At 37.6% G+C, this 26,054-nt stretch overlaps 1 protein-coding gene across 2 annotated transcripts in view; it reads left to right on the top strand.

The window, feature by feature from the left end:
• Nucleotides 1–4,923: 4,923 nt before the first annotated feature.
• Nucleotides 4,924–26,054, top strand: part of LOC119741977 (cryptochrome-1-like) — a 31,305-nt gene continuing 10,174 nt past the window's right edge. For both annotated transcript variants that reach the window (XM_038217963.1, XM_038217962.1), the window contains exons 1-5: nt 4,924–5,350; nt 18,654–18,905; nt 19,739–19,923; nt 23,272–23,360; nt 24,022–24,162. In XM_038217963.1, coding sequence (XP_038073891.1) covers nt 5,154–5,350; nt 18,654–18,905; nt 19,739–19,923; nt 23,272–23,360; nt 24,022–24,162 — 864 coding nt within the window. In that variant the 5' untranslated portion in view covers nt 4,924–5,153. The remainder of the gene's footprint in view (nt 5,351–18,653; nt 18,906–19,738; nt 19,924–23,271; nt 23,361–24,021; nt 24,163–26,054) is intronic.

The raw sequence follows: 26,054 nt of genomic DNA, 5'->3' as shown, positions 1-26,054 counted from the left end.
GACACTAGTGCTAAATGCCCATACTTCAAAACTCATTTAAAAATACTCAACTCTCACAGGTATTCAAGCTGCACAGAAAAATGATGATCAACATGTCATCTTTCATTTTCTTTTCAATTTTGGGTGGGTTGACCATTGACTTTTTGAGATATTCTCACCCAAAGAAGAACACCCCTAAAACGAATGATGTTTCCCAAACTGGAAAAGTAGCCATTTTGAAAAAGAATCCCTCCACAACATGGCTAAATAGCGCCACTTTCGGGCCCGATTGCATCCAAAATGCATCCATTGGAAGCTCCAAGTCCAGGCCAGAGGTTCAGTGCCACATGTCTTCAATTCCCCAATTCCATGGTTCTCAGAACTCTCTAATATTGAATATTTTGAGGGTATAACTTTTATTCATGAGCTCGGCGGACAGATTTTTGGCCTAGTTACAGGCGTGCACCCCTAAAGTTGCGTGCATTAACCTTGTTTCCAGATATCATCAAGTATTCTTGCCAAACCTTAGTATTGATGAGCTTCAAATTCACCAAGTTGCTTACTGGCACAGTTAAACGATAAAAACTTCATGGAAAATCGTGTGAAAACAATGATAACATTGTGATATGTAGCCCAGAAAACAAAAAAGGGGAAAAACCAGGTGTCCGTAAATTGGGCTTAAAAGTAGATAAGGGGTTACCTAACGTGATGACTTAAACGAGTTCAAGGAAATTCCCAAAAACGTTTGGACGTAGACATCATTATTTAAAAAAACCAATAACTCTTATTTTGGGGGATTCATCCTTGAACTTGATCAAGTTCCCGTGTTAGGCAACCCTTCGCCTAATTGTTAGCCCAATTTACGGACACCTCATTTTACCCCCATTTTTGTTTTTGTGGGCTAATTATCAAGGTGGTATAATTTTTCACATGATTTCCCATTTATATTGGTTAGGGTAACTCTGCCAGTAAGTAACTTTGTGAATTTGAAGCTCATCAATACTGAGGTTTGGTAAGACTACGTGATGATATCTGAGGAAAAAGGCAATGCGCGCAACTTTATGGTATAATGGTAGCCATTTTGGATCTTTATTATGTCCTCATAATCTTCAATACGGAAGCGTAGAAGGGCCAAAAGAAATTAAGAAAAAATTAGTTCCTATCTCACCGCGGCGAGATACGAACTAAATTTGTCTTAATTTTATTGGCCCTTCTACGCTTCCGTACTTCAAGTCTCCGATATGCTTTAGAAAATGTTTTTTTTTAAGTAAGGATATGTAAGTAAATCCCCAAAATATACTTTTCAAGAAAATAAAAAAATAAACACCTACCCAATTATGGGAATATATTACACGGCAGGGATTAACGCTTTATGCAAATTAGGCACCCTTCCCAAAAGAAATTCAGGTGTCGCCCCTTCTAAATATCTTCTTTAGGGCTATAAGAATCTATTTGTCAATTTTGGTGCTTTGGACCAGTCGGTCCGATTCCGACCGTATGCCACCTGATTATTGGGCTAGAGCCGATATAACACAAAACAAAGATATTACATCTGATCATTATCGGACCGACGGTGATCGGTAGTCTGAGTATCACCCATTATCCACGGAGCCAACTCCTGTATAACATCTGATATGTCCTGACATGCAGATTATATGCAAGCCGCGCGCTAGCCAATCGGAGAAGAACAACCCACTCTTTGTGTATAACGTTGGTGCACTGGATTTTTTCTTCTTCGATGTCTCAATTCAAATTAAACAAAACAATTAAAAAATATTAATTAAAAAGCCGAAACAATTAAAAGCAAACGAACAAACCGAGACTTGCTTTGATGGACAACTTTAACCAGGGAACTACCCAAAGTCTCCCCCTCCCCATCACATCCAAAGTCAGGTTCCGATCTTGGAATGTGCACCCCACTTCTCGTGTCTTTCCTTTTGAAACATCAACTAAAACATGAAATGTCTTTATATTGTCATATTGCATATAGATGATAAAATGTTAAGGTTTGATTTTCTAAGCCGCCCATGAAGCTTGCGGCGTTTTTCTTCCGATCACATGCACTCACGATGCACTCCGGCCGTCGTTTATCCTGGTGTGGAAGATCCCTGATGCACTTAACGTGCACACCCACTCCGGGGTCCACTGCACTAATTCAAGCCCCATTGAAAACAGTGTAAAATCAACAAAGTTGAAGTTCAGGGCCAAATAACATGCAAGCCAACATCACTGGGGTCTCTCAAACAAAAATTAAATGATTGTCTTGTCTTTCATCTTTTCATTTCTTTTCAATTTTAGGTCGATTAGCCAATTACATTTTAAAATATTTACACCCAAATAAAATCACCTCCCGCGGCGAAAAGTTATAGTCACGGTTCCCAAGCCTGCATGTAGCCATTTTACAAGTGGCATCCTTCCACTTTCACAGGCAAATACTATAGGACCCATTTTTCACCCGTGATTTTATCAAGCCTGCCCTCAGATGGAAGCCCAAAAACCAGGGAGTTGATCCTTGGGTATATTTACACAATTCCACCGTTTTTATAGCCAAACGGTCTTCGTTTTCAAAAGAAATTGTGGGGGGGGGGGCACTTTTTATGCTAATGACTTGCGTAGAAATTCTCACTTGAATTAGTTCAGTGCAATCGGGCTATATTCTCAGTCGGGCAAGTTACATAATATAAATAAAAAAAACCATTCCGACAGCCGACAAACAAGTCGAACATACGAGTTACAAATTCATATTTTGTACACACGAGATATTAAGTCGTACTTATATATATGACTTTGTCGTATGCGACATATATCGTACCCTGTCGACTCGACTTATGCACGACATATATGTCGTACACCTGTCGACATTATGTCATAAGTTTGATATGTCATACCCTGTCGACATATATGTCGTACCCTGTCGATGATATTAGTCGTTCCCTGTCGAAATATGTCGTACCCTGTCGATATATTAGTCGTACATACGACATATAACTTATAAGTTGTTCATACAAGTTACAATCAGTCTTACAGAATAAGTTTGCTGGTAAGCCTTCAGGATTTTTTTTTTGTATAGCAAAACTGCTATGCAAAATTGGTAAACTGCTATGCAAATCAAAATTTGCATAGTTTTATACAAAAAAAAATCCTTAAGGCTTACCCTGCCTGAAGGAGAGATATTTTTTCCCATATCCCTTTGACAGCTTAGAAGAAATACCCCCCCCCCCAAGTCAGCGGTAGATATACTCAGCAGTGTGAGCGTTTTTTTGGCCGCTGAACGTGAAAGCGCAGCGTGTCTCACTGCATGGCGCCAGCCGGGCCGGTGCTTACAGTGGACGGCCCCAACGTGGCCTCTGTGCATGGTGACATCGTTTTTGCCGGCGTGCGGTTTTGTACCGTTTGCCGTTTTTTTAAGGTCTAATTTTTCATCCTTTTTCATTTCATTTTCGACCCAAATATGTGTAACTTTATAAATATTATTCTACTATTATTTAAGATTTTAAGGGGGTGTTTTACAATAATTTTTGTTACCGCAGGCCGTCTGGTTTATAAACCTTTGGTCGCATTATGCAATTTAATAAATATTCATTTTTTTGTCAAACGTTATCCAATGAGAGAAGACTTTTTACCATAGCGCGTACTAATTATCATATTCAGCATACACGGTTGCGTCAAGGCTATCTTCTGCCTCGATTTACTGTACGGCTGTTCGCGGAAATGAGTGTGGGGCGTACGTACATGCACACAAAGCACACGCAAGGGTCGTTGGGGCTAACGGTATATACATGTAGTACAACATTGTGTTGCTGTGCGCGCGGTGTGCGGTAGCGGGAACAAGCGCATATGGGAACAACTGATAGCCTTGGTCAAGGCTAGCCGCGCGCTAGCCAATCGGAGAAGAACAACCCACTCTTTGTGTATAACGTTGGTGCACTGGATTTTTTTTTCGATGTCTCAATTCAAATTAAACAAAACAATTAAAAAATATTAATTAAAAAGCCGAAACAATTAAAAGCAAACGAACAAACCGAGACTTGCTTTGATGGACAACTTTAACCAGGGAACTACCCAAAGTCTCCCCCTCCCCATCACATCCAAAGTCAGGTTCCGATCTTGGAATGTGCACCCCACTTCTCGTGTCTTTCCTTTTGAAACATCAACTAAAACATGAAATGTCTTTATATTGTCATATTGCATATAGATGATAAAATGTTAAGGTTTGATTTTCTAAGCCGCCCATGAAGCTTGCGGCGTTTTTCTTCCGATCACATGCACTCACGATGCACTCCGGCCGTCGTTTATCCTGGTGTGGAAGATCCCTGATGCACTTAACGTGCACACCCATTCCGGGGTCCACTGCACTAATTCAAGCCCCATTGAAAACAGTGTAAAATCAACAAAGTTGAAGTTCAGGGCCAAATAACATGCAAGCCAACATCACTGGGGTCTCTCAAACAAAAATTAAATGATTGTCTTGTCTTTCATCTTTTCATTTCTTTTCAATTTTAGGTCGATTAGCCAATTACATTTTAAAATATTTACACCCAAATAAAATCACCTCCCGCGGCGAAAAGTTATAGTCACGGTTCCCAAGCCTGCATGTAGCCATTTTACAAGTGGCATCCTTCCACTTTCACAGGCAAATACTATAGGACCCATTTTTCACCCGTGATTTTATCAAGCCTGCCCTCAGATGGAAGCCCAAAAACCAGGGAGTTGATCCTTGGGTATATTTACACAATTCCACCGTTTTTAAAGCCAAACGGTCTTCGTTTTCAAAAGAAATTGTGGGGGGGGGGGGGGGCACTTTTTATGCTAATGACTTGCGTAGAAATTCTCACTTGAATTAGTTCAGTGCAATCGGGCTATATTCTCAGTCGGGCAAGTTACATAATATAAATAAAAAAACCATTCCGAAAGCCGTCTTCAGCTGGACGTACGTACGTACGTCCGCATAGGCCCTATCGCATTTATTTTTGTGCTTGCTGCGCTGCAGTGTGTCAGTTAAAGCATTTTCCTCCGCTCCATGGATGAAGTGACAAGAGTTGCCTTCGTTTAGCTTAACCCACAGCTGAAATCTTTCAGAATGTTGCCGTATGGATAATTAAGTCTTCGTCCCTCTACTTACAACCAAGACGGTCAAATATCTCTCAACTTTCTGTCGATCGAGAAACTGAAAAATGGGGAAAAGGAAACGAACCCGCGGCAGCTCTCGTCGAGGGGTGTCATTGGTACACTGGTTCCGTAACAAGGGTCTGCGGCTGCACGACAACCCCGCTTTGAGAGAGGCTCTGGTGGGGGCGAAAACCTTCCGATGTGTGTACATCTTGGATCCTTGGTTTGCCAGATCACCTAACCAGGGGGTCAATAAATGGAGGTAGGAATCCATCGACTTCTTTTGTGTGTGTGTGTGAATTATTCCGATGAAACTTTGAAGCTTCAAACAAAACATGTTTTGGTTTTGTATTGATGAACTGGCAGGAAACTTGAGTTTTGAAATTCACTTGAAATTACTGGTCCGATTAAACTTTAATTTTGAAGATCAGGAAAGAATGTTGCAACCTGATGCTGCTTTTTTCTTCATATACATTGTATCATCTCAATGAAGGTCAGTCATTGCGAAAATGATAGACATGAATCTTGCTCTGAGAAACATTTCCAATTTTGTTAGGAAATACTTAGAAACTTGTCTACCATAGACTTTGTACACAACCGCAGTGAAGTAGCGTCAGGTTGCAACATTTGTTCCGAAGATCATTTTGCAAAAAATAAGAGATAGGCCTATGTTTTAATACCACTAAAAAGGGGTAGGCCTAGGACTGAGAAACTGTTCCAGTTGTGTTGTAAATAACAAAAATAAATAGTCAAAACTAAGTGTAGAATGTCGGTTTCCATCTAACAAAATAATGTCAGCCATTGATTAGTATTCCCCCCCCCCCTGCCTTAGCCCAGCTAGTGTGGGAACGGGCAGCAATAATTTTGCGGTTTTCAGTGAACGTAATTCCTTGGGAAAGATTCCCATTTCTGGCCATCACTCATTTTTCCCTTCAGGGACCTATCAGCCATTAGAAAGTGATAATGTCCTAAAAAGTCAAATTTAGCGGGGAAAGTATCAAAGTATTTACTCATTACTGAGAAAACACGTAGAAACTTTCAGACCACTCTTATACGGTTTGTGCGCAGGGTGACAAGTGATGGCCAGATATGGGAATTAATCTATCCATTCTGTGAGTAATTTCTCAAAAGTACAAATTTTACAAAAATCTTAAAAGCTAATTTAAGGTGCTGTGTTTTATTTTTTTTAGATAAAGGTAATCTTTGATAAATTTATTTCAACTGATCTCTTCCTGGAATATCCCCTACCATTTATGGTTTTTAGACTGATTGCATATTTAGAACTATTAAGATTTCATGAGTTGCGCTCTTGTTTATCTTCCCTTGCCCTTTACTTTGTTTTCAAGACTGCCATGACTGCATTGCTTGCCAGATTTAAATTTCATGAATTCGTAAATCCTTTCTGATGTGGATACAAAAAGTTCCTATGTTGTCGTTTGATTTATATGCATGGTAGCATGGCTATAAATAACGCATTGTCAATTCAAACTAGTCCTACTTGTGTGACTTTTTCTCCTAACTAAACCAAAACAAAAGGTTTCCCTTGTGACTTTCGTCAAATCTCCATGGTTTGGAGGAAATCATAGATGTGTAGATCTACTGATACAAATTTGTAAAAACTGAACAAACACATTTATTGACGTGTTTTCTTTGAAATCGTAAAATGCTTTGATATTTTTAGCAGAATTTTTTCCCTGGGCAGATATTTGTAGACTTGGTGGGATCAATACATTGAGCTAACATAGAAATGTCAGGCAAACTGTAGTTGGTATAAATTTCAGTTTAGAGGGCCAGCATTGCAATAGGCAGCAGATGTTATTTTTGTGAAATTTTACTTTTGTAAAAATTTACATGGAGTACACGGTCACCATTAGAAAGTTAAAGGGAGAAAACAACATTTGCAAACATCAAAAAAACGAAATGATCAAGTTATCCCGAAATATCTTACTGTATGGTTAAGTCTAAAGCATCCTGTAAAATCTTGGCTCCTGGCGTGCTGACATTTTTAAGAAAACTTGTATTTTTCCAACGGTGGTCGGCCGACCAGCGTTGGAGAAAACTTTTTTTTTTTCAAAAAGTGCTAACTAATTTTTCATATTAAGTTATTCCGTGTTTTCTTTGCAGTTGATTACACGTCTGTGAACATGGTGAAGGGGGTTCAAGTCAGCTAGACTGATTCTCTGACCTTACAATTCCCCAAAGTCTATTAATTGCTCTGTATCATCTTAAGTGGGGTCAGGGAACCAGACTACAAGAACATGATTGGTTTTCTTGGTTTTTCCAGCATCTGCAAGCCCAAAACGTGAAACAAGTCAGTTTAACAATATTTGCTATATCATACTAATCCTCCAAATCAACTTATTTCTGAAAATTACAACAAAAACAAATGTTGTACATTCCCTTTAAACTTATCCCTGATCCAAGCTTACGGGTTAAACGACTACATTTTGGCAAAGAAAACACTCCCACAAAAAAATCAAAAACAACAAACAAACATCGTCCCCTATTGAATGCAGATACAAACTCAACATCTCCAACAAATAAACACACTAACAACCCCAACAAACACAAACAAACACCCCCCCAAACCCCCCCCCCCCCCAAACCCCCCCCCCCCCAAAAAAAAAACCCAAAAAAACAAACAAACTTTACTGTGACACCTTCAAAAAAAAATGGAAAAAGTCCATTTGTGGCAAATTAATTTACTTCAACAATGTACTACAGTTAGTATTATTGAAGACTGTACTACACATTATTGTTCTGAAAATGAAAGCCGTATTTTTGTTTATCTTATGTTTTATTTATATACATGTACACATGAGAGAAGCCGCAATATATCTTTTTTTTTCTTTAGTTTATTTTTAAACAGTTTGGCTTCAAAACAAACTGTCACAGCATCTGCCACTCAAACATGTACGTGTACTAATATGTGTATGTTTTGATGAACTGCTTTCATGCACGGGTGCATGCATTACGCCAAGTCCTACCCTCATGGCTTTGTTTTGAGAAGTTAATTCGTCTGCCTCTACAGATCCACAAAACACGTGTCAAATAAATGGCAGGATGAAGGCAACTTGTAAGAAAATTATTTGTTGGAATGTTCCTGCTTTGTTTGGAAAGTGTTAAAAAGATTTAAAACAAAACAAATGAATTTATAAATGAGTGACTTTTATGTTTCATTAGACCAGATTTTGATTTTGTTTGGAGGAATCTTAAAACAATATTTGTGAAAGTACAATTGGGTAATTTTTTTCGCATTTTAAGGAAATCTCTAAAATTATTCAAAATGTTTTAGACTTAAAAGGAATGACAAATCTATGAAAAAAAATCTTGTACTCATTTTGATTTTAGACTTAAATAGGAAAGAAAATTTTAACATAAAATAATGCTCAGTATCGTAAATTTTTAGAAATGTGAATAAGTTCAGATAAAAAGGGTAAATGAGTGATGTTAGTGATTGAAAGCGATTTAAATGTCATAAGTTTGAATTAATTTGTATTTGGGGATTTCAAATGATTTCAAGACAAATTAAGAGTCCTCTTATTGTCGACCTTTTAATGTTGCCTTGTCTGGAACACGTTTTTGGTTTTCGTCCTTGCTATATTTAGCCCGAGGCCAATTTCTGTAATGGCATTTTCAAACGCTGTTCAGACTTTTCAAAATCTCTTGATAATGATGCAGTGAGCAGTCCAATGAATTGATGCATCCCCAGATAATACTGTTTAACATGCTTCCGGCTCAAAAACGAAGAGGCAAATGTTGTTTACTGTTCATCAAAACATGTGGAAATGTGATGTATAGATAGTCATTTGCTCAAAACAAGTCATCAATTGGATTCTATCTTTAGAACAAATTATGTAGTCCTTAAAAAAAAATTGCACTTTTCACTTTAAAAATATATTAAACAGTTTGCAAAGAAAATGATGGATGAGAAAAAAAGTTGACACTTTTCTGAAACAAAGATTTTCGTAAAACATGTAACTGAGATAAGGGATTTGTAATTTTTTTAACATTTTGCTCTCAAAGGCATTTGCTTTTTGTTTGGGCCTTTTTTTGGCATTGATACACGAGCTTCCTTTTTCTGCTTACATGTATGCAATAAAATCTTTACCTGAATCATGTACATGTACACGTGATTGTACACTGCCCATTGCTTTTGCTTAACCTTAATTAAGGTAAGTATAAAAAGATACTGAAGATTCCTTTGTACAGAAGAATTTGTAATATGAATATTAAAAATTCCTTTGTTTTGGAATCATAAAATGTTGTGGTTGTTTTTTTCTGAGGCATGATGTTCTTGAACACATGATGTGCATGAAAATGATGGCACAGTAAAAAAAACTGCCATTGAAACTCATCTTGCAAGGTACATGTAACACACATTCCTTTTTCCACTAACCGCTCATTAATTAGCTGTTTCGGTAACACACCGAAACAGCTCTTGTTTTCGTTAAGATTTTTTTTTTAGCTGTTTCGGTAACACACCGAAACAGCTCTTGTTTTCGTTAAGATTTTTTTTTTTCTTTTTCTTTTTAGCTGTTTCGGTGACACACCGAAACAGCTCTTGTTTTCGTTAAGATTTTTTTTTTTCTTTTTTCTTCTTTTTTTGGCTTTTCCGCATTATTGCGGAAAAGCCTTTCTTTTTGTTCTGATTTTTTTTCTTTCTTCTTCTTCTTCTTCTTCTTCTTTTTTTCCCAAAACCCCATAGACTTTGTACACGTTAATTCTACACGTCACTTTTGGCATTAATCTTTGTCATACATCATTCAAAGTTAGCATAAGCATAGCCCCTATAGCAAAGATGTGTCCCGAAGATTGACGTCATGGTGACGTCATCGACTAATTTATTATAGATTTTTGAATATTTAATTTTTCCCATAGACTTTGTACACAGAAATTAAAAAATAATTGTCGATTTTCAAAGGGCATTTTTGACTCTTTGCCAGTAATTCATTTACACCAATCTTTGTCCAAGCAAAGACCCTAATTCAAACAACATTGTGGAATGATGACGTCATGATGACGTCATCCTGTGTTTATTTATAGGCAATTAAATTGTGACACTTTTAATATTTAAAAATGCATAAGAAATCAACCGTACGCGTCCGCAGCATTCTGTTGCCGGCAAGTGGTAGAGCAGGTTAAGGTCTTCATTTCATTCAGTGTGCGTGCAATCACGTGACCCTTGCTTCCGGTCGAAAAAGGCCCAAACCGGAAGTGGCTTATCATTTGAAAATGGTAATAGAAATGAACTTGCTTTTAACGGTGTTAGTCTCTTGGCCGATAGAATTCTTCAAATCATCTTCCGATGACGTCATGCAATCTTCGAGCGCCCTCTAGCGACAGGTTGAAAATTAGCAAAAATGTATTTTGAATAGATGTCTGTGGCGAAGTTTGTCGGAATCGCCTAAATATTGGTGAATATAATGACCTTGACCACCTTAAGACGTGTGCAAAGGTTTAGGTAAATGACGTCATCAGACCGGAAGTTATAATAAAAAGACCCTTTTTCCTTTGGAAATTCCTGAAAAATCAACCATGGCAGTTTTTATATTTGTTTTTACTTTAATTGTCGATTGAAGGGTAGGTCTAAAACATTTCAAAGTTTCGAGGCGATAAGCGAACTCGAACATACCCTGCGCACGCTTAAAACTTCACGTTGACAATACCTCTGCTTCAAAACATGCACAGGACAGGACGTCCACAATGTACATGTACATGCACGTACGTTGTACATAGGCACATACATCGTATGTCAGTCAGCCTGCAGCGCACGTGTTGCTGAGGTCAAATCCTGTCCGCAGTGACCGTTTTTTTTAACTTTGACAGATTTTATGTTCATGCATGCGCATAGACAGGGACGTATTATATCACTTTTGGCATTAATCTTTGTCAGACATCATTGAAAGTTGGCATAAGCATAGTCCCTATAGCCAAGATGTGTCCCGAAGAGTGACGTCATGATGACGTCATCAAGTGATTTATTATGGATTTATGAATAATTAATTTTTCTTATAGACTTTGTACCCAGCTTTCTCCACAAGTCTTTCCCTATACAACACTGATATATCTTACTGAGTAGTTCTGAACTTCGGCTGAGAATTACTATGAGAAGGAAAAAGAAATCGTATTTTTTACGCCTGTCATTTGATTGAAAATATTCCCAAGAGTTAGAATAGCAAGTAATATTTTATAAAAATGTTTCCGTTTAAAGGAAAATCACTAATTTAAAGGTGCAGTTTTTTCTGCTGTGGGATTTTTAACCTATTGACTTTCTACACGTTTTCAAGCCACCATTTTCATAACTTGGCGATCTGGAATCGTCATCAAAGTTACAGCCAAGAAAGACCCTCATACAAAAATTATGCCATGACTATGACATCATGATGACGTCATCATCAAATGATTTATTATGGATTCATGAATAATTAATTTTTCTCATAGACTTTGTACACAGCTTTCTCCACAAGTCTTTTCCTATACAACACTGATATATCTTACTGAGTAGTTCTGAACTTCGGCTGAGAATTACTATGAGAAGGAAAAAGAAATCGTATTTTTTTACGTCTGTCATTTGATTGAAAATATTCCCAAGATTTAGAATATCAAGTAATATTTGATAAAAATGTTTCAGTTTAAAGGCAAATCACGTATTTAAAGGTGCAGTTTTTCTGCTGTTGGAGTTTTAACCCATTGAATTTTACACGTTTTCAAGCCACCATTTTTATAACTTGGCGATCTGGAATCGTCATCAAAGTTACAGCAAAGGAAGACCCTCATAAAAAAATTCTGCGTAGACTATGACGTCACGATGACGTCATCACCTAATTTTTTATTGATTTTTGAAAATTTACGTACATATTGTGAAGTCATATCTACAGAAATGTAAGTCCGATTGGGTTGAAACTTGGTATGTGGTTATACCAGGATGTGTTATAGATTAAAAATGAGGTGACGTCATGATGACGTCATCCTGAGATTTTATATGAATATTTATTTGTTTGGACCTTTTAGCCATATCTCCCGAACGCAACATGCAAAATGCAAAATTCTTTTGACAGATTTTATGTTCATGCATATTCAGGGCATATTATTGATTAAAAAAAATCATAATGCGGAAAAGCCCTGTGTTCTGTTGCAAACAGACATACGGTACAGCTCTAGTTTTTTTTTCTTCTCCTTTTTCAGACTTTTTCTCCATAGGTTTAACACACGTTTCTTCTACCAATCCACTTTGCCACTTTTTAAAATCCGATTGATTTCAGACTTGGTACATATTTAGACCACCACCCACAGATGGTCCTAGAAGAAATTTGTGATCGTGACGTCATCAGGTGTCAGGTTACGTCACATTAAAGATGCATTTTTGCCCATATGTTTTGTACACGTTTTAAAACACTCCAGTTTGGCATCTTCGTAGATCCGATCGACTTTAAACTTAATTCATACTTAGACCACCACCCACAGATGGTCCTAGACGAAATCGTGATCGTGACGTCATCAAGAGTCAGGTTACGTCATTAAAGATGCATTTTTCCCCATAGGGTTTGTACATGGATTAAAACGCTCCATTTCGGCACTTTCGTAAATCCGATCGACGTTACACTTGGTACACACTTAGACCATCACCCACAGATGGTCCTTGAAGAAATTCGTGATCGTGACGTCATCAGGTGTCACGTTACTTTACATTAAAGATGTACATTTTCCCCATAGGTTTTGTACACGTTTTTCTGATTGGGTTAAAACTTGGTATGCATATTCACATGGATGTGTTATAGATGGAAATTGAAGTGGCATCATCATCAAATGTCATGTGAAGTCCCTTAAAGGGGCATTTTATTCTTTTATAGATCTATATATCTACAGAACTAAAATGTTCGATTTGGTTGTAACTTGACATGTACATATTATAATGCGCTGTTATAGATGACATTTATAGTGACGTCACTGATTGTTCATCCCGTGCTCAGAGTATTTCAAATATCCGAAACAGCTTGTGTTTGTCCACAAACACATTTCTAGTTTTTTTTTTTCTCCTTTTTCAGACTTTTTCTCCATAGGTTTAACACACGTTTCTTCTACCAGTCCACTTTGCCACTTTTTTAAATCCGATTGATTTCAGACTTGGTACCTACTTAGACCACCACCCACAGATGGTCCTAGAAGAAATTTGTGATCATAACGTCATCAGGTGTCAGGTTACATCAAATTAAAGATTCATTTTTCCCCATATGTTTTGTACACGTTTTAAAACACTCCAGTTTGGCATCTTCGTAAATCCGATCGACTTTAAACTTAATTCATACTTAGAACTCCACCCACAGATGGTTCTAGACGAAATTCGTGATCGTGACGTCATCAAGTGTCTGGTTACGTCACATTAAAGATGCATTTTCCCCTATATGTTTTGTACACGTTTTAAAACACTCCAGTTTGGCATCTTCGTAAATCCGATCGACTTTAAACTTAATTCATACTTAGACCACCACCCACAGATGGTTCTAGACGAAATTCGTGATCGTGACGTCATCAAGTGTCTGGTTACGTCACATTAAAGATGCATTTTTCCCCATAGGGTTTGTACATGGATTAAAACGCTCCATTTCGGCACTTTCGTAAATCCGATCGACGTTACACTTGGTACACACTTAGACCATCACCCACAGATGGTCCTTGAAGAAATTCGTGATCGTGACGTCATCAGGTGTCACGTTACTTTACATTAAAGATGTACATTTTCCCCATAGGTTTTGTACACGTTTTTCTGATTGGGTTAAAACTTGGTATGCATATTCACATGGATGTGTTATAGATGGAAATTGAAGTGGCATCATCATCAAATGTCATGTGAAGTCCCTTAAAGGGGCATTTTATTCTTTTATAGATCTATATATCTACAGAACTAAAATGTTTGATTTGGTTGTAACTTGACATGTACATATTATAATGCGCTGTTATAGATGACATTTATAGTGACGTCACTGATTGTTCATCCCGTGCTCAGAGTATTTCAAATATCCGAAACAGCTTGTGTTTGTCCACAAACACATTTCTAGTTTTTTTTTTTCTCCTTTTTCAGACTTTTTCTCCATAGGTTTAACACACGTTTCTTCTACCAGTCCACTTTGCCACTTTTTTAAATCCGATTGATTTCAGACTTGGTACCTACTTAGACCACCACCCACAGATGGTCCTAGAAGAAATTTGTGATCATAACGTCATCAGGTGTCAGGTTACATCAAATTAAAGATTCATTTTTCCCCATATGTTTTGTACACGTTTTAAAACACTCCAGTTTGGCATCTTCGTAAATCCGATCGACTTTAAACTTAATTCATACTTAGAACTCCACCCACAGATGGTTCTAGACGAAATTCGTGATCGTGACGTCATCAAGTGTCTGGTTACGTCACATTAAAGATGCATTTTCCCCTATATGTTTTGTACACGTTTTAAAACACTCCAGTTTGGCATCTTCGTAAATCCGATCGACTTTAAACTTAATTCATACTTAGACCACCACCCACAGATGGTTCTAGACGAAATTCGTGATCGTGACGTCATCAAGTGTCTGGTTACGTCACATTAAAGATGCATTTTTCCCCATATGTTTTGTACACGTTTTAAAACACTCCAGTTTGGCATCTTCGTAAATCCGATCGACGTTACACTTGGTACACACTGAGACCATCGCCCACAGATGGTCCTTGAAGAAATTCGTGATCGTGACGTCATCAGTTGTCACGCTACTTCACATTAAAGATGCACATTTTCCCTATATGCTTTGTACACGTTTTAAAACACTCCACCTTGGCACCTTCATAAATGCGATCGACCTCAGACTTAATACATACTTAGACCACAATCCACAGATGGTCCAAGAAGAAATTCGTGATCGTGACGTCATCAGTTGTCACGCTATCTCACATTAAAGATGCACATTTTCCGTATATGCTTTGTACACGTTTTAAAACACTCCACCTTGGCACCTTCATAAATGCGATCGACCTCAGACTTAATACATACTTAGACCACCACCCACAGATGGTCCTAGAAGAAATTCGTGATCGTGACGTCATCATGTGTTGGGTTACATCACATTAAAGATGCATTTTTCCCCATAGGGTTTGTACACGTTTTAAAACACTCTACTTTGGCACTTTTGTAAATTATGCGATCGACGTTAGACCTGGTACACACTTAGACTACCACCCACAGATGTTCCTAGAAGAAATTCGTGATCGTACCAATGCCAAGATGGGTTATAGATGAACAATAATGTGATGTCATCATCAAATGTCATGTGACGTCCCTTAAAGGGGCATTTTGTTCTTCATTGGCCTATATTTACAGACCTTTATGTTCGATTTGGTTATAACTTGACATGTACGTATAATGTGCTGTTATAGATGACATTTTTAGTGACGTCACTGATTGTTCATCACATGCACAGAGTATTTCGAATATCCGAAACAGCTTGTGTTTGTCCACAAACACATCTCTAGTTTCTTTTTGGCTTTTCCGCAAAGTTGCGGAAAAGCCTTTGTTTCTCTACGAATTTTTTTTCTTTTTTATTTTTTTTTTTCCTCTTGGGACTTCCAACCAAAATGCCATAGACTTTGTGCACGTTTTTTCTAGCAAACACTTTTGGCATAAAACAAAGTCATATGACATCAAAACTTTACATAGTCACAGAACATATAGCAAAGGTCGTTCGCGAAGATAGACGTCATGATGACGTCATCATGGGTCACGTGACGTCATCATTCATGTGCATATTACAAAGTCCTATATCTACAGAACTGTTAGTCCGATTGAGTTGAAACTCGGTATGTAGGTAGATCGGGATGTGTTATAGACGAAAATTGAGGTGACGTCATCATGACGTCATCGTGTGATTTTATATAGATTTTTGAAGATTTGGACCTTTAAGCCATATCTCACTAACGCAATATGATAAATTCAAAATTCTTTTTGTATTAGGTTCGCTGGGCAATAGATAAATGCACAAAATTTGGAAAAATGTGTGACGTCATAATGACGTCAGCAAAAATGCGATTTTTTGAAAAACATATAAGGGAATGTCCGATCGTCTTGAAACTTGGTGGGTGGGTAGATAATAACACTAGTACACACAATCTTGAATGACGTCACGATGACGTCATCGGTCGATTTTTAAAGATTTTTTGTAATATTGCCAATTTTATTCTGCTTAGAAAATTTAACACTTTTATCAATCCGATTTTTTTCAAACTTGGTACGGACTAATACCACCATAAAATAATGAGCACTGCCAAGTATTGTTACGATGACGTCATCATTAGACATGTGACGTCATCGTTAACTTGTATATTTTAAGCCCCTATATCTCATGAACAGTACGTCAGGTTGAGTTGAAACTTGGTATGGGGGTAGGCCGGGATGTGTTACAAATAAATATTGAGGTGACGTCATCATGACGTCATCGTGTGATTTTATATAGATTTTTGAAGTTTTGGACCTTTAAACCATATATCACGACCCCAATATGTTAAATTTAAAATTCTTTTTGTATTAGGTTTGTAAGGCAATAGGTATATGTACAAAATTTTGAAAAATGTGTGACGTCATGATGATGTCATCAAATATGCGCTTTTTTGAAACACATATAAGATAATGTCCGATCGTCATGAAACTTGGTGGGTGGGTAGATAATAACACTAGTACACAACATCTGAAATACGTCACGATGACGTCATCAGTAGATTTTTTTACGATTTTTTGTAATATTGCCAATTTTATTCTGCTTACAAAATTTAACACTTTCATTAATCCGATTGTTTTCAAACTTGGTACAGACTAAAACCGCAATAAAATAATGAGCACTGCCAAGTATTGTTACAATGACGTCATCATTAGACATGTGACGTCATCGTTTGTATATTTTAAGCCCCTATCTCATCAACAGTAATTTAGATTGGGTTAAAACTTGGTATGGGGGCATGCCGGGATGTGTTACCAATAAATATTGAGGTGACGTCATAATGACGTCATCTTGTGATTATATATATATTTTATATATGACAAATGCAATATGCCAAAATCAAATTTCCATTTGAATGAGGTTTGTTAAACAAAACGTAAATGCACACAGTTTTTGCACAAAACAGAAAAACATGACCTTAATTTTAAAAAAAAACATAATGCGGAAAAGCCCTATGTTCTGTTGCAAACAGACATAGACCTCTAGTTTCTTTTTTTTTTTTTTTTTTTTTACCCCCCCCCTCCTTTTTCAGACTTTTTCTCCATAGGTTTAACACACGTTTCTTCTACCACTCCACTTTGCCACTTTTTGAAATCCGATTGATTTCAAACTTGGTACATACTTAGACCACCACCCACAGATGGTCCTAGAAGAAATTTGTGATCGTGACGTCATCAGGTGTCAGGTTACATCACATTAAAGATGCATTTTTCCCCATATGTTTTGTACACGTTTTAAAACACTCCAGTTTGGCATCTTCGTAAATCCGATCGACTTTAAACTTAATTCATACTTAGACCACCACCCACAGATGGTTGTAGACGAAATTCGTGATCGTGACGTCATCAAGTGTCAGGTTACGTCACATTAAAGATGCATTTTTCCCCATAGGGTTTGTACATGTATTAAAACGCTCCATTTCGGCACTTTCGTAAATCCGATCGACGTTACACTTGGTACACACTTAGACCATCACCCACAGATGGTTCTTGAAGAAATTCGTGATCGTGACGTCATCAGGTGTCACGTTACTTCACATTATAGATGCACATTTTCCCTATATGTTTTGTACACGTTTTAAAACACTCCACCTAGGCACCTTCATAAATGCGATCGACCTCAGACTTAATACATACTTAGACCACCACCCACAGATGGTCCATTGTAATCATGGCGTCATCAGGTGTTGGGTTACGTCACATTAAAGATGCGTTTTTCCCCATATGTTTTGTACACATTTTAAAACACTCCACTTTGGCACCTTCGTAAATCCGATCGACCTCAGTCTTGATACATACTTAGACTACCACCCACAGATGGTCCTAGAAGAAATTCGTGATCGTGACGTCATCAGGTGTTTGGTTACATCACATTAAAGATGCATTTTTCCCCATAGGGTTTGTACACGTTTTAAAAACACTCTACTATGGCACTTTTGTAAATTATGCGATCGACGTTAGACCTGGTACACACTTAGACTACCACCCACAGATGGTCCTAGAAGAAATTTGTGATCAAACCAATGCCAAGATGGGTTATAGACAAATTCATGTGATGTCATCATCAAATGTCATGTGACGTCCCTTAAAGGGGCATTTTGTTCTTTATAGGCCTATATTTACAGACCTACATGTTCGATTTGGTTATAACTTGACATGTACATATAATGTGCTGTTATAGATGACATTTTTAGTGACGTCACTGATTGTTCATGACGTGCACAGAGTATTTCGAATATCCGAAACAGCTTGTGTTTGTCCACAAACTCATCTCTAGTTTGTCATTATTTTGCTTGTTTGCGTGTTTGTCTCTTGTCCAGGTACCTGCTCCAGTGCTTGGAAGACCTCGATGCGAGTCTCCGCAAACTCAACTCGCGACTGTTTCTTGTTCGTGGCCAGCCGTCTGATGTATTTCCTAAACTCTTCCAGGAGTGGGGAGTGAATCGGTTGTCATTCGAGGAGGATCCTGAGGTGTTTGGTATTCAGCGAGATGCGAAGATCAAGACACTTGCAGCGACGTTCAAAGTCCAGGTTATCACCAGAATGTCGCATACACTCTATGATCCCAAGGAGTGAGTGAAAAGACCTGTTTTTCCCCTCTACCCAAACCATTGAGAAGGGAACACAACGTCCATGCCCTAACCATTCGCAAATTCCTCAAATCCACAAGGCGGTTCTGAAAAATTGTTTGAATTAAAAAAGACTATGACCATGAGGTTTGATCACTCGTGACGTTTTAGAGCAAAGATGTACATGTACCATTGGTTTCTTGCAAGGTAAATAGGTTTCAAAGGATTGAGGAGGTTTGCAAGCGAAAATGCAAAGGGACAACAGTTAACACTAACCACCCTGAATCCTTCAAAATCCTCTTTGCCAAAGTGGAGGAATCTGGAGGATTGAAGTTGCATGTACATGGCAAAAGTGCGTTACTGATTTTGTAGGATGCACTTTGTCAAGATCTTGGGCTGGACCTTGTTTTGTTTTTGCTCAGTCATGCTTTAATATAGGCCTGGATTATGCTTGAAATCCTCCGTACTGCTCCAGGATGTCCCTGGTCAAGCCTCAACACATTGACAGTCACTGCTGCAAGATATTGCATGATTCAGGCAATGGTCATCCCATCCACGGACCAAATTGAAGAAATAATGGAGGCTTTTGCAGGATTCAGGCTAATTGTTCACGAGGCCAGTTGGAGGATTTGGCAGGATTGAGGCTTCATCCTGACAAAAAAGGCCTAGGGAGTTAGGGTTCAATTTTTATTTTTTTGAAATGTTTTCTGTAACTGTTTATTTCTTCAAGAATTATTATAACATAAAGTTGTACACACAAAAATCTGCTAAGTATACACTATTTTAAAGCTAACAATTTAAATATATGCACTGCAACTTTTCTTTTTTCTCTCCAGGATTCTGAAGATGAACAACAATAGTCCACCGCTCACCTACAAGCACTTTCAGTACCTCATCTCGCTCATGGATCAGCCGCCATTCCCCGAGGACACAATCACGCTGTCGGACATCGAAGGAATCAATACGGCGATAACATCCAATCATGATTCTAAATATGGACTCTCATCTTTAGAAGAGCTGGGTAAGTCCGTTAGTTAGTGCTCGCTCATTAAATCCAGAATTGCAGTGAAAATTAATGCAGTTTTGATTTTTCTGGATGGTCGAGGAATAATGAGATTTATGGTCGATGATTAATGATGGTATGGGTTTTTTGAAAGCTCTGCGTGATTAAAATTGTTTCTGTGATGGGGGGGGGGGTGGGATTGAGGTTGAAACCAAACTGAAAAATGTTAATTGGCTTTGAAGTTGGAAAAAATGCAGTTCTGGTAAGGTTTCATTGGTTTCTGTTTGCCATAATTTACGCACACAGTCATGATGGAGAGGTAAAAAAGCTATTAAGCATTATTCAAGGTGGAATTTTTGCGTCGGGTGATGTAAATCCATATTAGGTTTTACCCTTCACTGTATATTTCACTGTCAAATTTACATTTTCTTCGGATTATTTCATTGGGGTATGCCCTGGCTAACATCCAAGTTTCTTCTCCCAATTAAGGAAAATTCTGGAACAAAAAATCAAAAAATTAATAACCAAAAGTGTGCAAAATCCACTTGTCAATGGGTAGGAAAACTCAACAGCAAGGTTGCAATTTGGCGAGGGGCAAGTTGCGGAAACCGGGGTTAACGATCAGACGTTTTGGTAATGTAAGCCCACGGACGCTTGTCGCATTGCTGGTAATGCACGGCAGGGATCCAGGATCAAGAATTTTTGTGATGAAGTTCTGACCCTTGTTTGACTAGAGAGTAGCTTCCACGCTGCTGCCCCAAAACTCTGCAACAACTTACCCTACATCATCTGCCACTCTAGCTCACTAGCAACATTAAAAAAAATCCCTGAAAACCCATCTGTTTAATTGATCTGTTTAATTGATATGTTATTGCTTACTCATGTATTTTGCATGTGTTTTATTTCTCGTTCTGTTTTCTGGTTTTTGTTTTTTCCGTCCATTTTTTTGTAAAGCGCTGTGGTACTATGACAGTTAGAGCGCAATATAAATGTTCAGTATTATTATTATTATTATTATTGTTAGTAGAGATTGCATATTTTACATTCCCAGAGTTTAGGAACGTTAATGGATATTTCAGTCTAATTTGCAGGAGATCTGAGCATGTGAATGCGGCACAATAAATTACACAACCTGTACAATTCTCTTGAAGCTCCATTATGCACATTATTCATATGTTCATGTAAACAGGATATTGACATTTCCAATGTTTGAACAACAGAACAAAATAGGCTTAGTATACTAAAGCCCCCAAAAAGTCTCCGGTTTCTGGTATGGAGCTTGCTCCAAAAGTGGTGTGGCGACGCGTTTTTTGTTTTTTTCTTACTTTTTTTTCTTCTTCAAATTTTGCCTGATGACTGCAAATGGTGCCCGACTAAATTTAGTGCAAAATGTATGGGAGCACAGAGAGGCCACATTTATATAAAGCTTATACTCGATCGTAACCCCATCCAAAAGCATGTTAAAATTGTGCAGCAGCAGGATTCCAGTCAAACCAGTGAGTTTGGCGGTTTTGAGACATCATCTTACATTGAAAAAAAAAACCTTTTTAATTTTGCCGACACACATGGCTACGGCGACGCGCGCGCAGACCAGAAACCGGAACCATTTTTTTTGGCCTAAAGAATCCACTGAAATTTACCCAATCTAGAAATATTTAAATACAGAAAAAAATTCCATAGCCGTTGAGTTTGGAATGAAGTAAATAGTTTTTTTTTTCTTGTGTGTGATTGTATATATGTAAAGTGCTTTTGGCGTTCAGTGTGAAGTTCATAGAATTGGTTTCAATTCCCTTGGGCTATACTTACTTTAAAAAGATCCATGAAGGGTTTGCACTCGAATCATTATGGTTTTCTGATTTGGTTATAGATTGGTTTTGCGATGGCTGGAGTGTTTTGACTAGACAATTCTGAATTGCAATTCAGACCCTCTTATGTCCAAGACCTTTCACAGCTAAGGCCAAAAAAAAAAAATATTCAGTCTCTGGTCAGACCAAAGTTCCGGAATTGATGCGGCGACGCGGCTTTTTTTTTTTTTTTTTCCTTTTTTTTTTTCTTTCTTCAAGCTTGGATTGTACAGACAAGGTGGGGTACTATTTTGCTTTTTTGGTGTCCTCATGTACATTGGTGTCCTCCATAATTTGCCTTGGTGCTCTCGATCATTTGCCTTGGTGCAATTTCCCATTCCTTGGTGCTCTTTGGTAAAAAAAATTGAGGAGGTGCGGCAATAGAGGGCGCTGTTGGAGCTACCGTGGAACATTTTGGAAAAAAAAAATATTGACGCGCATGATTAAAATCGATGCGCGCGCTGACCAGAGACCGACTTATTATTTTTTTTTGGCCTAAATATGAATTTCAAATTTCTATATTTTAGAAGAAAGTTGGAAAAAATTACCATTTACCACGCTGCCACTCATAAAAAAAAATTACCATAGAAATAACCAGATGAGCTGCAGTCTACAATTTACAAACTGCCCCCGCAGGAAATCAAGTTGTGCTGATTAGTTTTTCTCCCTGAGGGGACTCTAAATTAATGCCATTCGGATAAAAATAGTTGTAATGAATAAAGAAATAAATTTAAAATGTAGATTTATCTGCACTGTCCATTTGTGAAGAGTCGTTGACTCGATAATGTTTTGTTTTTCCCCATTTTGTTAAACTGAAGTGCTCTTGACGATTCAGAATCACTTAATTGCAATCTTTTCTTGATAGATGTATCATCATTGGTAGTAACCCTAAACTTTTGAGCAATAAATTATATTTTAGGACGTACTAGTTTGACTTCTCTTACTGCATTTTCTACCGTGATGTGCATTGTACTGTATTGTGTATCATAATCAACATTTCACAAAAGTTGTTGGCTGTGAAAAAAACCAAGCAGTTACCAGGTTGATAAAAGTAAATGAGGCTTTTTCTGTACATACATGTATTTTACAATCATTTCGAAGAATACTTTTGCTTTGATATAGAGACATGTTATTGACTTTCATGAACCATTGTAAATGATAATTTATAAATACCCGAGACAGTAAACCCATTCCTATTGGTCAGGAGCCCATCACATGGGTGGTTTTAAACCGCAAGTAAAACATCGCTGCGTTCTGCACCTCATCGTGCAGCACGTGCTCCAATTTCCATATTTATTAAAGGAGATTTCTAGCACTACATGCGCAAGGCGTACCATGATATTAAAGACATGGCCAGAAGGGTGTTTCACAAGACATGAAGTAGAATTGTTTAACAAAATCATTTGACATATCATTTTGGCTTTTTGACCAAAAAGGCACTTAAGAATAAAAAAAAATAAAAAAAAAAATTAACAAAATATAACTTCAACATTTGAAGAGTACAGTTTTTCTCTTTTTACAGGGTTTGACCCCGAAGATATCCCGCCGCCAGTCTGGATTGGTGGAGAGACTGTTGCCAAGCAACAGTTGGACCGCCATCTTGAACGAAAGGTGAGCCCTGACAACTAGGCAACTAAAAAAAATAAAAAAATTGCTTTGCTTACATCAGGAATTGGTTATGGAGATAGAGGGCTCTGTAAGACATCAGGTGATACTCAGACTAGCATGACTAGAGTTGAATGCGGAGGATACAGGAACGTTCCTTCTGAAAAAACGCTTTGGGAATTTTAGATTGTCACTGTACATAGAACTTGATACCCTTAACATTTTTAAAACTTAAAAAGGTACAAATAATGTGCCATTGGATTTTTGCACAGAAGTTGGTATCTTGCAAAGAAATTCCTATAAAAAAAATGCTTTGGGCGGTACATGTAAGGTTAAAGCTTGATTTTTTTTGTATAGGGAGTGCAGAACTCAAGCGCAATGTATAGCAGTACACTACAGCAGCCAACAGTTTTAATGGAATTCTGGAAATAATTTTTGTAATGAAGAAAAATATGCGTTGCAGGGCTGGAAGGACTAATCATCCTTTACATCCTGTACGTAAACAGGTAGCTGTTGAAATCTACCCATCTGACATGTCTGATGAAATGAAAGCCCTGGTTGTGTTTTTTATAGCACGTATAAAGTAACTGATAATAATCAAGAATTATCTGTACGGGAACGCATGCATAAAAAGTGGCCATAACGTTTCTTGTTTTTGTTTATCTAGGCGTGGGTGGCTAATTTTGAACGTCCACGGATGTCCAGTGCATCGTTGATGGCTTGCCCAACAGCACTTGGGCCGTACCTCAGGTTCGGTTGTCTGTCGCCGAGGCTGTTCTACTGGAGGCTAACGGAGCTTTATCAAAAGGTCCAGTGAATTGAGTTTTACATCTTTTGATTGAAGTTATCAATTGTAGGCTCGGGCGATTTTGCACAAGAAACTAGAGTTGATTCCAAACTCAGCATTGAAATGCGATTCAATATATTTGAGTAATCAATTCCTTGTAGCAGTCGATTCTGCTCCCTTGAGATTGGTTTCCAGAAATCACCTGAAGGTTCTGAAGACCTGCTGACTCAAAACAAGTTTTAAAAAACCCACAATTCTCTTAAGAAAGGTGATTTATAGAGAACGAAATAACAGAATGAATCGTAGGTTTTATTTTAAATTAATGAACAGTGAAGTCTGTGGCGCCGAGATGGTATTTATTTGTCATGTTTATGATGTAAAATTCACATTAGCAAATACTTTTGATTGTTTCAAATGGTAAACAGAGAGAGTACATGTCTTCATGACCTCTATTTCGCAGGAATTCATTTATCACATAGACTCTTTACAGAGTTTTAAATTTTTGTTGTTGCCATATTCGTTCTAAAATGGAAATTGGAATCGTTTCTGAAATTGAATCGCGATTCCAGGAAGGAATCAGAATCTATTGCATAAAAAAGAAGTCATCCAAGCCTAATGAATTTGCTTCATCGTAGGCCCGAGATAAACAGACGTCAGGCTTTGTTGACAAGTGTGCTTCTCATATCGGATATCTCCACCTGGCTCCCATAAGAAAACACACATTTCATCAAAGCTTGACGTCATTACATCCCAGGGCTTATGATAATTATAAGAATTTGTTGACTTCTTTTAAAGAAGCTGTAGATTCACTGTAACTGTAAGGCCAAACCAAAAAAATGGTGTGTTTATGGTAACGGCCTGAAAAAAATCCAGGTAGGTAGGGAAATAATTTTATTTTGTAATTTTTTTTTTCATTTCAGTTCTGCATGCCCATGCGTGTTCTTTCGCAAAAAAATTGTAAAAATTGTATAAAAACATTATTCAATCATTCAAGATATTCAATCGATACATTTCATTCCAAATTAATTCGTTCTGCCCAGGGTTCTCCCCAGGATTTTTTCATACCTGTGGGGAAGTTTTGCTGTGATTCAACAAACTGCGAAGCCATGGCGTGGGGTTCGGCGTTTTAAGGGCCCCGAAAATGTTTGAACTTTAGAAGCTCTCTGGTGCATTTCCGAGCAAATCTGGGGGTCTTTAACTTAAGATTTTCCTTAAAATTCAGAGAAGATCTTAACATTAATATTTTTGTAATTATTAAAAGAAAATAATCAAAATTGTTAACTTAAAAAAAATCAACGTTTCATTTTCACAACCTGTGTTAAAGCTTCCTGAACTAGAAAAGTATGGATTACATTTACAAATAAGTTTCAAAGTAAGAAATTAAGGTGGAGAAAAAAAATTTACTTTTGCTTCCGATTACATGCCTTTCAAAATAGCGTCAGTAGGTCGGAAAAATTATTTCGCCAATTTTTTTGGGGTGCTGATTAATGGAGCATCATAATAGTATAGAGCAAGGAATCGTGTTTATTTTGTACCTGGATTATTTTCATTTGCGCCACGAAAATTATCAAGACTGGCCATCAAAAGTGATTAAAACTTGCCTCACCTAATTAAAAATATTTTTGAGGTGGGTGATTCCACTATACTATATGATTCCACTACATACATCATGGCCAGTGGGCCCCAGTAATGACTTATCCAAACTGGGCCCACTTTTTGCAAGTGATAGGACCTACAAAATGACACAATGCACATCCATAAAAGTGGCATCCCTTAATCCGAAATCTTGAAGAAAACACGTACAGACTTTGTTAACTTGTCCACTTAGCTTATTTATACCTTTCTTTACTAAGGCTGATTCTATAGATTTAAAGTGAACATAAATTTATCAGGACCATTTGAGGCAACAATTT

This window comes from Patiria miniata, unplaced genomic scaffold (assembly GCF_015706575.1).
Source record: "Patiria miniata isolate m_02_andy unplaced genomic scaffold, ASM1570657v1 HiC_scaffold_5, whole genome shotgun sequence".
Classification (NCBI taxonomy): domain Eukaryota; kingdom Metazoa; phylum Echinodermata; class Asteroidea; order Valvatida; family Asterinidae; genus Patiria; species Patiria miniata.
This window is presented reverse-complemented; position numbering and strand designations above follow the sequence as displayed.